The 13,789-nt window shown below is 41.7% G+C and overlaps 1 protein-coding gene across 3 annotated transcripts in view; it reads right to left on the minus strand.

The window, feature by feature from the left end:
• Positions 1–4,732: 4,732 nt before the first annotated feature.
• Positions 4,733–13,789, minus strand: part of LOC145350898 (rho guanine nucleotide exchange factor TIAM2-like) — a 345,497-nt gene continuing 336,440 nt past the window's right edge. For all 3 annotated transcript variants that reach the window (XM_080200337.1, XM_080200338.1, XM_080200339.1), the window contains 2 exons: positions 6,756–6,913; positions 4,733–6,162 (listed from right to left, as the gene is read on the minus strand). In XM_080200337.1, coding sequence (XP_080056463.1) covers positions 5,534–6,162; positions 6,756–6,913 — 787 coding nt within the window. In that variant the 3' untranslated portion in view covers positions 4,733–5,533. The remainder of the gene's footprint in view (positions 6,163–6,755; positions 6,914–13,789) is intronic.

The raw sequence follows: 13,789 nt of genomic DNA on the forward strand, positions 1-13,789 counted from the left end.
AGGGAGATCCAATTTAGGGACAATTTATTAACACCAATCAGCCTAAACGCATGTTTTTGGGGTGTGGAAAGAAACCAGAGCACCTGGTGAAAACCCATGCAAGCACAGGGAGAATGTGCAAATGCCCACAGACACTGACCCTGACCCAAGCTGGAGATCCGACCCGGGTCCCTGTAACTGCACAGCAAACAGTGATAGTCACTGAGCTGTCATGTTGCCCGTCAATTGGTCCAGTTTAAGCGTACACTAATGACGTGATGTACTAGGCAACTCTCGAAGCAACATCCAAGAGCAGCCCTCGCACGACCCACTGTGTGTATGCCCCTTGTTAGCCAACAAGGCAGACCGAATCGTCTGTGGATGTAAAAAAGAAACATCAATAAACATACAACAGCCTATACAGACATTAATGGAAGAGCCCCAATAACTCCAATGTAAGAGACAGGTGAACCTTAAACTTTGTTGGATGGCTGATCGGAATCTATTAATTCCCAGGAACGTCCTGAGGCTCTTGAACCTCAACTAGAACATTCATTTGTATCCCCTTCTTCAGTCTGCGTATGTGCCTGTCTAGGTAACTCTTAAACAACCCTAGCATGTCTGCTTCCCCCACCCTACTTGGCAGTGCATTCCAGGCCCCCACAACCCTCTGTGTGAAAAACCTCCCTCTAACATCTGAATTATACCTCACGCCTGTCACCTTGAGGCTTAGTCCCGAGCCGTAGATTAATAGTGCTTAGAACATTATTTCATATCCCACAAGGCAGGTTTTAAAAATTTGGAAACAGCAAGCCGGTACTGGTAAAATGAGCTTGAAATTGTCAGAATGTCATTAAAAACTCATCTGGTTCATAAATGTTCTCAAGCCATTCAGAAATTGCCATGCTCCCGGCAAAGGCTTGCCGGCACCTTCTCAAGTAAAGCTTTCCAATGGCCACATTCTGATAATGGGAAAGTCAGAGATAATGATGTTGATTTTCAGTGTCATGTAGACATAAAACTGGTATTGCACATCAGTTGCCTATTTCAGGAATTATTATATTACTTTAATGTAAATTGGATAGTTTCATAATGGACAGTTGACATGCAACTTCATCACCCTGAGAAATCAACAATATGTTCAATTTTCAGGGGTCCTTTATTTGTTAAAACACTTCTGTAGTATACCAAAAATGTGTTGAATAAATGAATGATTCAATTATGGTCGTGTGACATCCAAGTTGAAGGAAGTAATTTAGTTGCCAGGGAGAGAAATGGAATTGGTGGTGAGAGCTGAGTTTTGGTAGGGTTGGAAGACAGTGGCTTCACTCTTTTGGAGTGAACATTGGAGGAAATTTCTTGACATCTAGGACCTAATATCAGATAAGCAGTTGGACCCGACAGAGACAGATGAGGAGTCTGAATAAGGTAAAGCTGGGTGTCATCAACATACGGGTTTTCGGATAATGTCATAAAGAGAAACTGGTTAATGAAAAAAAAGTAGCCAAAAATTGATCCCTGGGGGACAGTTGCGATAAGTGTGTGGGAATGGAAAAGGAGCCAATGATTGTGACACTATGATTAGATAAGAATGGAACCGTGAAAGTGCAGTGTGATCCAGATGGACAACAATGGAAAAATTTGGAGAGGGTTGTATAGTTACTTGTGTCAAAGGCTGCAGACAGTGAATAATAAGGGATAGTTTGCCTTTGTCAGTCACACAGGATGTAATTTGTGAATCAGACTGTTCTCAATTTCTATCATATTCAACCCCAAGATGAACTTTGAACCGGATATCCAGACAGTAATTAAACTGCCTATTTTCATCTCAATAATACCACTTGTCTCTTCTCCTCTGCTGCTAAAACTTCTAGTTACCTCTAGACCTGACTATTGTAACATACTCCTCGCTGGCCTTTTACATTCACTTCAAAACTCTGCTGTTAATGCCCCAACTTGCACCCAATGCTTTTTACCAATCATACTTATGCTCACTGACTTACACTGGCTCCTAGTTAATGCCAATTTCAAATGTCGGTTCTTATTTTCAAATCACTCTGAGGCCTAGCCCCTCAATTAACACTGTAATTTCGAGCCCTATAACCCTGAGTGAACGTCTGGCCTCCCGCACAACGCTAATTTTAATCACTCCATCCATGATGGCTGTGTCTTCAGTTGCCTGTAGCTTTAGCTCTAGCATTCCCTCCCAAAACCTCTGCCTCTCGTCAAGATAGAACATAGAACATAGAACACTACAGCACAAACAGGCCCTTCGGCCCACGAGTTGTGCCGATCACATCAACACCTACCAACCTACAGACCTATCTATAACCCTCAATCTCATTAAACCCCATATACTCATCCAGAAGTCTTTTAAAAGACCCCAGCGAGTTCGCCTCCACCACCACTGACGGCAGCCGATTCCATTCACTCACCACCCTCTGAGTGAAAAACTTACCCCTAACATCACTTCTGAACCTCCCTCCCCGCACCTTAAATCTGTGTCCTCTCGTAGCAACCATTTCAACCTGGGGAAATAGCCTCTGAGAGTCCACCCTATCTATTCCTCTCAACATTTTGTAAACTTCTATCAGGTCGCCTCTCAACCTTCGTCTCTCCAGGGAAAAGAGTCCCAGCTCCCTCAACCTAACTTCATAAGGCATGCCTCCCAGTCCAGGCAACATCCTTGTAAATCTCCTCTGTACCCTCTCAATAGCTTCTACATCTTTCCTATAGTGAGGCGACCAGAACTGCACACAATACTCTAAATGAGGCCTGACAAGGGTCTTATAAAGTTGCAGCATTACCTCCCGACTCCTAAACTCAATCCCTCGATTAATGAAGGCCAGTACACCATACGCCTTCTTGACCACCTCCTCCACCTGCGAGGCCGATTTAAGAGTCCTGTGGACCCGGACCCCAAGATCCTTCTGCTCTTCAACACTACTCAGACTTCTGCCCTTGATAGTGTACTCGTTCATCCCGTTGGTTCTGCCAGAATGGACGACTACACATTTATCTGCGTTGAAGTCCATCTGCCACTTCTCCGCCCAGTCCTGCATCCTATCTATGTCCTGCTGCAACTTTTGCCATCCTTCCAGACCATCCACAACACGACCAACCTTCGTGTCATCAGCGAACTTACTTACCCATCCCTCCACTTCCTCATCCAGGTCATTTATGAAAATGACAAACAACAAGGGTCCCAGAACAGATTTTAAGATGGTTCTTAAAACCTACTTTCTTGACCAAGTTTTCGGTTATCTGTGTTAAAATCTCTACGTGGCTCAGTCATATTTTGTTTTAAAAGAGATTGAATAGACTAGGTTTGTACTCGTTAGAGTTTAGAAGGCTGAGGGGGGAATCTTATAGAGACATGTAAGATAATGAAGGGGCTAGATAGGGTAGAGGTCGAGAGATTCTTCCTGCTTAGAGAGGATAGCAGAACTAGAGGGCACAGCCTCAAAATAGGCAGGGAGGCAGTTTAGAATGGAGTCGAGGAGGAACTGCTTCACTCAAAGGGTAGTGAATCTCTGGAATTCTCTGCCTATTAAAGTGGTGGAGGCTACCTCGCTGAATATATTTAAATCAAAGAACAAAGAACAACCCAGCATGGGAAACAGGCCCAATGAGCCCACGCCGCCATGTTAAAGCATTTTCCTACACCTTCCTTGCCCTGTGTGTATGCGAATGGTACCCCTATTGTAGCCAGATTCAGGGGAGAATAGTGTAGGGTCAATTTGGTACACCAATCAGCCTAAGAGCACATCTTTGGGGTGTGGGAGGAAACCGGAGCACCCGGAGGAAACCCACGCAACCACAGGGAGAATGCGCAGACTCCTACAGACACTGGCCCAAATCCATGTATCTGCACAGCTAGCAGTGATAGTCACTGAGCTGTCATGGGTAGATAGGTTTTTGACAGACAAGGGAATTAAGGATTATGGGGAGAAAGTGAGAAAGTGGAACTGATCCACTTCAGATCAGCCATGATCTTATTGAATGGCAGGGCAGGCTTGAGGGGCTAGATGGCCTACTCCTGCTCCTATCTCTTATGTTTCATAATACCTCTATGAAGCAAAATTTTGATGTTTTATGACTTCCAAGTTGCAAGTTGTCATTTAGATTTTTTATGTAAAAAAAAATGAATTTTACACCTACCGCTTATGCTCATTAGCCATTGCAGCAAAAAGGGGCAGAGGAGCAACTTGGAGTTTATCTTCCTCTATCCCTGAGGCACATGATGCTGGTGTTGGACTGAGTGGACAAGATGAGAAGTCACACAACACCAGGTTAGAGTCCAACAGATTTATTCGAAATCAAAAGCTTTGAGCACTGCTCCTTTGTCAGAAGGGTCCACTGGATAAAGGAGTAGCACTGTGAAAGCTCGTGGTTTCAAACAGACCTGTTGGGACTATAACCTGGTGTCATGTGACCTCTCCTCTGAGTGAATCACCTGATTTCATTTGTCCATTTCCCAGATTAGCACAAGCAAAATTATAAAGGGCATTTGAGAAACCTAGACAAACTTGTATCCTACTATTCCAGAGAATATTGGAGCTTTGCAGTCTGAGATAGGAATTGGCTTAGAAAAGTTCCTAGTTCAGTAGCTGACCAAAATTATAGTCTTCATAAAGGCTCCTTTGGACTTCAGCTTGTCATACATTGTATAACATACACTGACTTTGAAGTAACAATTAGGGTCATCAATACACAGAAAACACAGAATTTTTTGAATACAATGTGCATTTTTATTCCACATATTTGATGTCAAGTAGTCATTCAACAGAATACAAAATATAACCAATTAAAACCAATATTACAATGCAGTTTTCATAAAATTACAATATACACAACCTCCAACATTTATGTACAAAGGAAAAAAGACATCTAAATGTTAGCATTAAGAGGCATGTGCAATACTGCAGCCTCTACCAAAGCCTGTAGTGCTGAAGACAGTGTTAAATAATTAGAGCTCTTTGTGTCAGGCCACCAGAGGTTTACCTTGGCAAACTGAAAAGAAAACAGTGCCATACTTAGCATTCTAAAATTTAAAAACTGGACACAAATTCCATCTAATCATTATCTTGGTGCTGTAATGTAAACCAATATTTTCCATCTATAAATAAAATGAAGATTTACAGCCTATTAAAATAAGCAATTTAACCTTTCTTGAAGATATTACTTACCTTTTTGGTGTTCAATACCTGCCCTATTTGCAAATCCAATACAAAACTAGTGAATTATAGAAACTAAACAATTTTATTGTCCTCAACAGACAATAAATAATTGATGAATATGCTTATTATTTTCTTTAACGAAAACAAGTATTAAAAATCTACATTTTTGAGGCTAACTGTGGTCTTAGTGCAGACAGCAGTAAGGCAAACTAAACATTACTTTCCTTTATAAAGCTTCTGCGATCTTTACTTTCGAAACCAAAAACAATTGACCAGAACAGTATAACTTGGATACTTAAAATAAAGACAAACAATAAGCTAACTTCAATTCCTGATCCTTTTGCAAGGAGCAGCACTCATTTGAGACTTCGAAGCTAAGGCTCCCCATTACTTTCAATGTTTTCGTAGAAGCAGTCTTCATTAACTACAGATGTTAGGCTCTGGACACTAAACTCTCTCTCTAACACAGAATTCAAGTCAACATTTGGACCATCAGATTGACTATCCAGAGATCGGTTGTGCTCATGCATGGCTAACAGATTCCCTTTTTTCTTCTTTGTACTGGTAGCTTTTCGTTTGATTGGACAGAAGTGACCTCGCACAAGCCTGGGATGGTCATCTATTTGTTCCATCTCTTCTGTATTCAATTGTTTATTTGGTGTCTCCTCCACATCAGCTTTATCAACTTCAATATGCATTTTTTCAAATTGTACTTCAATTTCATCTGTCAAAGTCTCTTTCTTGGACTTGCAGTAATCTTCATCATCACTCAAAATGTCTGATTCCTTTACGCCAGCTTCCTGTTGCTCCTCTGCACCACTGTGTTCTTGCTTTGGATATGAAAGACTACTAGGCTCTAATCCACTCTCTGAGGTATGGCAGCCACTGCTTTGTGTCCCACTGCTCAAGCTACATTCATCAGAATCAATGGCATTACGTCTCCCAGAGTCCTGACTCCAATAAGATGAAGACTGCTTGAACAACTTTGAAGCTCTAGTCGATGCTGAAGTAAAGAGCACACCAAAATTTCAAATGAAGCTATTGTCACTATTTTAAAAAAACTAGAAATAATAATTTGATACAAACTACAGGTATGGTTGAGGTCAAGACTTGTTTTTTAGACTATGTACATATCTTAGCCTTCATGTGAGATTCTTCCAGTGTTTCATGTTATATACCATGTTTTATTGAACAGTATAAACCAGGAAGATTACATGCTCAATCTCTTGTTTGAAAAGAGCAGAGATCTGCCATTGAGATAAATTGACATTCAATAGAATAAATAGGACAGGAAGACTCTCTGAAGAAAATCTGGAATTAAGATGTTTTAAAGAACATAAATTAAATGAATGTAACAGCCCAAAAACATAGATATTCTCCCACCACATACAAAGCTTCCTCTGACCATTAATTATTCTGTGCAGCAGATACAAGGGAAATTTTAATCCCAAGTATTGATCAAAGAAAATGCATTCCATGAGTGAGCTTTTAATTCTAACTTTATTTTCTATGGCAGTCAAAATATTGGCTAGACTTGCTAAGATTTGCTAAGTACAAGATTTGCTAATGCAGGAAATATTTTGTATGTTTTCTTACCAATTTTGGCAGAGGATGGTACCCTGTTTCTTACAGGAATCAGATATTCTTTATTCAGTTTTTCAAGTGCTCCTTCTGACTTTGTCATATGGCGACGAACATTCTCTCTCAGAATTGAACGTATCACTTTAATGATATTTGTTTTACTTTCCGAATCACTGGAAAATGGAAATAAAATAATTGTTGTTGCACAAATGCATACAAAATATCATTAAAAGCAAATGACTTTATGCCACATTATGTACATGACAATCGTGCCTTTCAAAATAAATTTTTACCATTAACTATTAAATATATATGATGCTAGTTTAATGCTCTTTGGTTTATTGTAGTATACTTTATCAAAGTGTTAGTACGTGGGGTTCATCTGCAAGCCTAATGGCAATCAAGACAACAAGTATAAGCAAAGCCTTTATGTCAGAGATAGAAGGAAAATTAGAGGACTTCGTTAATCTTGATTACTCTCAGGCACCATCTGGTGGCTGAGTAAAATATAAGACTGGCTACATCTGTGAGCAGATCACTTTATTTATTTTGGCCAGGGTACTGCTGCATGGTATAGAGAGCTAAATACAGTGGAATCCATATCAAATCAAGATGTTCTTTAATGATGAAAATTTTGGACACAAATTAAAATATCCACAGATTCATTACAATGCTAAGTGCTGACATTCAAATACGCAAAAAAACTCATTCTGAGGAGGTTGAGAAGGGTGCAGCCAAGGCATTGATTTTTCCTGTGGTTCACTGAGCCTACAGCCTTACAGATGCCTGATGGCCCAAGCTCTGACAGTGGGCTGAAGATGGAGGTTCTGAAGGCAGTGACAGCGCTGGTGAAGAATTTTCCAAAGCACATGGTTTCATCCATGCAGCAGATCTTGCCAATTGTGTGAGTACCCTAACGGAGAGTGCAGCTGTATATCCTTCACCTAGCACATTGCCTGACTCTTAATCTCAATCTCAGCAATATGCAAGGAAGTGAAGTGTGCAGAATTAAGTGAGAAAAGGGGGAATATTTGCAATTCATAATCATATATTTCAAAGTAATTTACAACCAATGAAATAGTTTTGAAGTGTAACAGTCACTTGACAAAACACTGCAATTAATTTTCGCAGCAGATTCTCACACATGGGTGAGATCCTAAATGAATATTTCTCATCAGCATTTACTGTTAAGAAAAGCATGGATGTTAGAGAACTTGGGAAAATAAATAGTGATGTCTTGATGAGTGTATATATAACAGGGAGATGCTGGAATTCTTAAAGTGCATAAAAGTAGATAAATCCCTGGGACCTGATGAACTTGCAGGGGCCCTGGCAGACATATTTAAAATGTCAGTATTCACGGGGGAGGTGCCAGATGATTGGAGGGTGGCTCATGTTGTTCCGTTGTTTAAAAAAGGTTCCAAAAGAAATCTGGGAAATTATAGGCCAGTAAGTTTGATATCGGTGGTGGGCAAGTTATTGGAAGGTGTGATAAAGGATAGGATCTACAAATATTTGGATAGACAGGGACTTATTAGGGAGAGAGAACATGGCTTTGTGCATGGTAGGTCATGTTTGACCAATCTATTAGAGTTTTTCGGGAAGGTTACCAGGAAAGTGGATGAAGGGAAGGTGGTGGACGTTGTCAACCTGGATTTCAGCAAGGCCATTGATAAGGTCCCTTATGGGAGGTTAGTTAGGAAGGTTCAGTCGCTAGGTGTACGTGGGGGAGGTAGTAAATTGGATCAGACACTGGCTCAATGGAAGAAGCTAGAGAGTGGTTGTGGAGGATTGCTTCTCTGAGTGGAGGCCTGTGACAAGTATGGGCTGCAGGGATCGGTGTTGAGTCCATTGTTGTTTGTAATCTATTTCAATGATCTGGATGATAATGTGGTAAATTGGATCAGCAAATTTGCTGATGATACAAAGATTGGAGGTGCAGTGGACAGTGAGGAAGGTTTTGAAAGTTTGCAGAGGGATTTGGACCAACTAGAAAAATGGGCTGAAAAATGGCAAATGGAATTTAATGCAGACAAGTGTGAGGAAATGCACTTTGGAAGGACAAACCAAAGTAGAATGTACAGGGTAAATGGTACGACTCTGAAGAATGCAGTTGAACAGAGGGATCTGGAAATACAGGTACAGAATTCCCTAAAAGTGGCATCACAAGTGGATAGGGTGGTAAAGAGTGCTTTTGGTACATTGGCCTTTATAAATCGGAGTATCGGGTATAAAAGTTGGAGTGTTATGGTAAAGTTATATAAGGCACTGGTGAGGCCGAATTTAGAGTATTGTGTACAGTTTTGGTCACCTAGTTACAGGAAGGATGTAAATAAGATTGAAAGAGTGCAGAGAAGGTTCACAAGGATGTTGCTGGGACTTGAGAAGTGAGTTACAGAGAGAGATTGAATAGGTTAGGACTTTATTCCCTGGAATGTAGAAGAATGAGGGGAGATTTGATCGAGGTGTACAAGATTTTGATGGATATAGATAGAGTGAATGCAAGCAGGCTTTTTCCACTGAGGCTAGAGGAGAAAAAAAACCAGAGGGCATGGGTTAAGGGTGAAAGGAGAAAAGTTTAAAGTGAATATTAGGGGGGGATTCTTCATACACAGAGTGGTGGGAGTGTGGAATGAGCTGCGGGATAAAGTGGTAAATGTGGGGTCACTTTTAACATTTAAGAAAAACTTGGACGGGTTCATGGATGAGAGGGATATGGTCCAAGTGCAGGTCAGTGGGACTAGGCAAAAAATGGTTCGGCACAGACAAGAAGGGCCAAAAGGCCTGATTCTGAGCTGTAATTTTCTATGGTTCTAATTCGCAATAAAATATTTCACTTCTTCATGCCTTTCATTTATTAATAAATAGAAGGATTAACGACATTGGAGCAATCAAAAAACAAACTGGTGGCCACAGCAACTGAAATATAATCACTTCGTATTCCACAACATAATGGCCAATGTTTTATAGTATACCACCTCATGATTAAGTAATTATAAGGTTGGATTAAATGTATAGATATTAAACTTTGAGAAATTAAATGGAGATAATATTTTGGACAACTTGATATTCGATCTTGTTAAAACTAGTTGAAGAACTTAGTGTAAATTCCTGCTTATCCTATTACTTGAAGAAGATATTGAGTGGATTTTGTGATATAAATAAATTCGGCTTAACACTGCTAATTGTTATTAATGCATCAGCTAGACAACAACATGTAGCAACCAGACCAGAGCTGTTAAATGAACAGTTCAGGAAGTTTCTGAAGCTGCCCTATGATGATGTCACAGAGAGACTTGTCATTGAAACTTACGAAAGGATATGAAGTTACTGTATTAAGAGTAAGGGCGGGATTTTCCCCATCTATGCAATAAATGTACTGGTGGGTGTGAAAATTGGCATTTTCAGCAGTGGCTAACTAGACACTTTGGAAAAGACATTTGGGCAAATCTTTACTGAGGATGTGAGATTATTTGATGAGGGGCTGGAGCTTCTTGTCTGGTCAACTGCCCACGACTGTATTCTGAGTCTCAAATCTTTGCTGCAGTTCCAACTTGTCCAATTACTTCACGCTTTTCTATCGCTCTGGGGGATTTCAGCACTACAAACAAGGAGTTAATACAGGATTTGGAATTTTCCAACCATTCACACCAGTGGGATCTTCCAGTCCCACCGATGATGAATCCTGCCACAGGTTTCCTGACATGGGGTGCAAACAATGGGAAGCCTGACTGTGGCAGGATAGAATATCCTGCTGCCAACCATTGGCATGCCCCCTGTGCCACTGTGAAACACCCCACCCAAGGAATTTCATTCGTACCAGGAATGGTGATTCATCTCATCTGAACATGCCTCGGTGCTTAACTCTACTGATTTGCAGCATTACCACTCAAAAGGTTGTGTACCTTCCTTGATTCGGCAAAATACAATTGAGTGCCCCATCAATCAGCCTTCCATTCAGAACCCTGGTCCTCCAATTGGCCCTCAGGACCCTCACCTCATTTGAACTTTGGTTGGAAAATGATGGTGCTTGAGCTCTCACTCCCAGGCCAGCTTAAATCCTGTGTGTGTGACTATAAATATCCCTTCCATCAGTCTGGAGGAGCTTGAGAGAACAATATGCCAGTGTGGATCTCATTTCTCTACCCACCCCCTTCTTGTAGCCTTCTGCCCAGTTAGACATAAAGCACACCTCTCCCCAGAACTCTCCAATACCCTGACACTATCTTTTCCCCATCTATAGGTTGCAGGTAGTTTCCCTGACAGAGTGTGCTATCTGCAGCCCACTATAATGCCAGACATCCTCAAGGACCGAGATGCACAATGCTACGAAGACTACCTATTCATAACATTCTGGGCGCTACTGACCCTGGACCAACATGCCTACCTGGATTGGGAGGAGGCGAATTTTTGCAAGGTCAGCCATGTAAATTGAAGCCCTTTCTCACACCATTCTGGCTCCAATTTGCTTACATCCCTTTGTAAAAGATTCGTCCCATAGTGGTGCAGAATACACTTTGCACGCCCCACCCCAAACCCCACCTTGTCATGTTTATGAGTAGTACCTCTGCCATTATTCCCGTCTCACAATGGAGGTCTAGCCCTGCAGCCCCTTTCACAGCATCCCCACCTAACCACTGCTCTGATGTATAGATCCTTGCCCATGAGACCCCCTCTTATGTGGTGCTGTCTGCAAAGGCTGGCACTGAGTTAAAGTGCCAACCGCACTCTGCGATAAAAGGTAGGCAAACAAACCTCAAAATTATGAATGAAGTGCTGGTAGCCAGATGAAAAGAGGACCCAGATGCAGTAACCACCATCTAGATGACTGAGTGAGGAGCAACTGGGCTATTCTCAGCGAGAGAGGAGAAGCCATTAACAGAGAAAAGAAACGTGGCCATTAACAGCAAGAGGCCAGTGCCACCCCCATGAGCTCATGGTCCTGCCAATGCACTGAACCCCAGGACAGGGGTCTGTGGGAAGGAGAAAGGAGGACAGTAGAAGTTCATGTGCTTGTACATCCGAGGCCCATACAATGGATAATAAATAACTCACGCACAGACATCCTCCATTCCTTAAAATGAAGTTAAGGATGAAAGTCATAGGCAACCCCAAAAGCAACAAACTGTTACATTATCAGTGCCAGGGAGCTCAGGTATCGTCACTTTAAGAGAGACCGTGGGATCAGCTCAAGGAACAAGATGATGGTTACACCTTCTGGAAAGATGCCGCCTCCATGGCATTGGCTTCACCATGAAGTGGAGGGAAAGTATCTGAGAAGGAGCTAAACATCGAGTTGCATTACCGAGAGCAAGCTGAAGCCAAATGTTGACAGCAAAAGGAGTGTGGTAAACCAAACACTCCATCCACTCACTCCTCAGAGCACCACCTGTACCGTCTGTGACAGATTACAGATCACGCACTAGACTCCTCAGGCACCTGAGAATCATTTTTAGTGTGAAAGCAAGTCATTCTCAATACCAAGAGACTGCCTAAGAAGCAGGTTGCCAACTGCACATCACCTAGATCCAGTTGAAACATATCAGCCCAAGTAGACACTGACATTACCTCTTGATCCAATGTGGGGGTTGATATCGGCAAGCAGACTTTATAGTAAGTACTCATGACACTTAAATACATTCAACTGGTGTTTCTGACATTGCACCTCAGGAAACATAATCCACTATTTAAGTCCCAAATGGAAGATGTTTTCCTGCTGACGTGAATCTGATTTTTTTCATCTTGTGATATTTTCTGATCAGGCCTACCAGAGATACCCGCTGAGAGTGGGAGTGGAAAAATCCCCTTTTATTTTAAGTCATCTGAAGCTGTGATCACATCCGAGTTGTAAAAGGACTGAGGCAGTGTGCCTCAGGGATTGGTGCTGGGTCTACTGTTATTTGTCATTTATATTAATGGTTTGGATTTAGTAGACGTGGTTAGTAAGTTTGCAGATGACACCAAGACTGGTGGTATAGTGGACAGTGAAGAAGGTATCTCGGATTGCAACGGAATCTTGGTCAATTGGCCAGTGGGCTGACGAATGGCAGATGGAATTTAGTTTAGATAAATGCGAAGTGATGCATTTTGGTAGACTAAACCAAAATAGGACTTACTCAGTTAATGGTATAGTGTTGGGGAGAGTTATAGAACAAAGAGATCTAGGGGTACAGATTCATAGCTCCTCGATAGTGGGTTCACAGGTGGACAGAGTAGTGAAGATGATATTCTGCATGCTTGGTTTCATTGGACAGAACATTGAGGGCTCTGTCAACCAGACTGTGCAAAGTTCACGGGTGAGGAAAAAGGAAGATATATCTGAAATGCTGTTGTGGAAGGATGCATCATCTTGACAGATGCAATGGAGAAACTGGGAGAATGGAATGGGGCCCTCACAGGAGGGAGGCAGGGTGTGAGGAGATGCATTTGAGGTGGCTGAGAGAGTCAGTGGGCTTACCTGGACGTTCGTAGACAGCTTAACCCAGGAACAGGAGATAGTTGAGGAAGGTGGAAATCTGTACCATTCTTTTTCAGACAGAGAGTTCGAGGTGCGAACCTCACAACATTTAATTATTTAGGTGAGCACTTGAAATGCCATTGCATACAAAGTTACGGGCCAAGTAAAATGGGATTAGAACTGGTCTTGATGGCCAGTGCAGTCATGATGGGCTGAAAGGTCTCTTTCCTTGCTGTAAAACTGTAAGCGAAGTGTTGGAGATGGACCACATAAAGGTGAGAAAATGATTGAAATTAAGCACAGCTGCTGCTTCTTGTGGAGAATCTGCTAAATCCTTGAAGAAAAAGGACTTCAATTCTGCTTGGAAGGATTGTTTGGCTGAAACTGAGATTAAACAGCCAAGGTGATCTGCCTAATAATACTAATTAGATAGCCTTTGTTGTACTTGCTATTCCATGTGTAATGTATGGTTTGTAATGTGTAATGTATGGAATTTAATGTTGGCAAGTGCGAGGTGGTCCACTTTGGCAGGAATAATGTTAGGAAGGACTATTACTTACGGGGCGAAAAACTGCAGCAGGCGATGGTGCAG

Source organism: Carcharhinus amblyrhynchos, chromosome 12, assembly GCF_965287045.1.
Source record: "Carcharhinus amblyrhynchos chromosome 12, sCarAmb.v2.hapA, whole genome shotgun sequence".
Taxonomy (NCBI): Eukaryota; Metazoa; Chordata; class Chondrichthyes; order Carcharhiniformes; family Carcharhinidae; genus Carcharhinus; species Carcharhinus amblyrhynchos.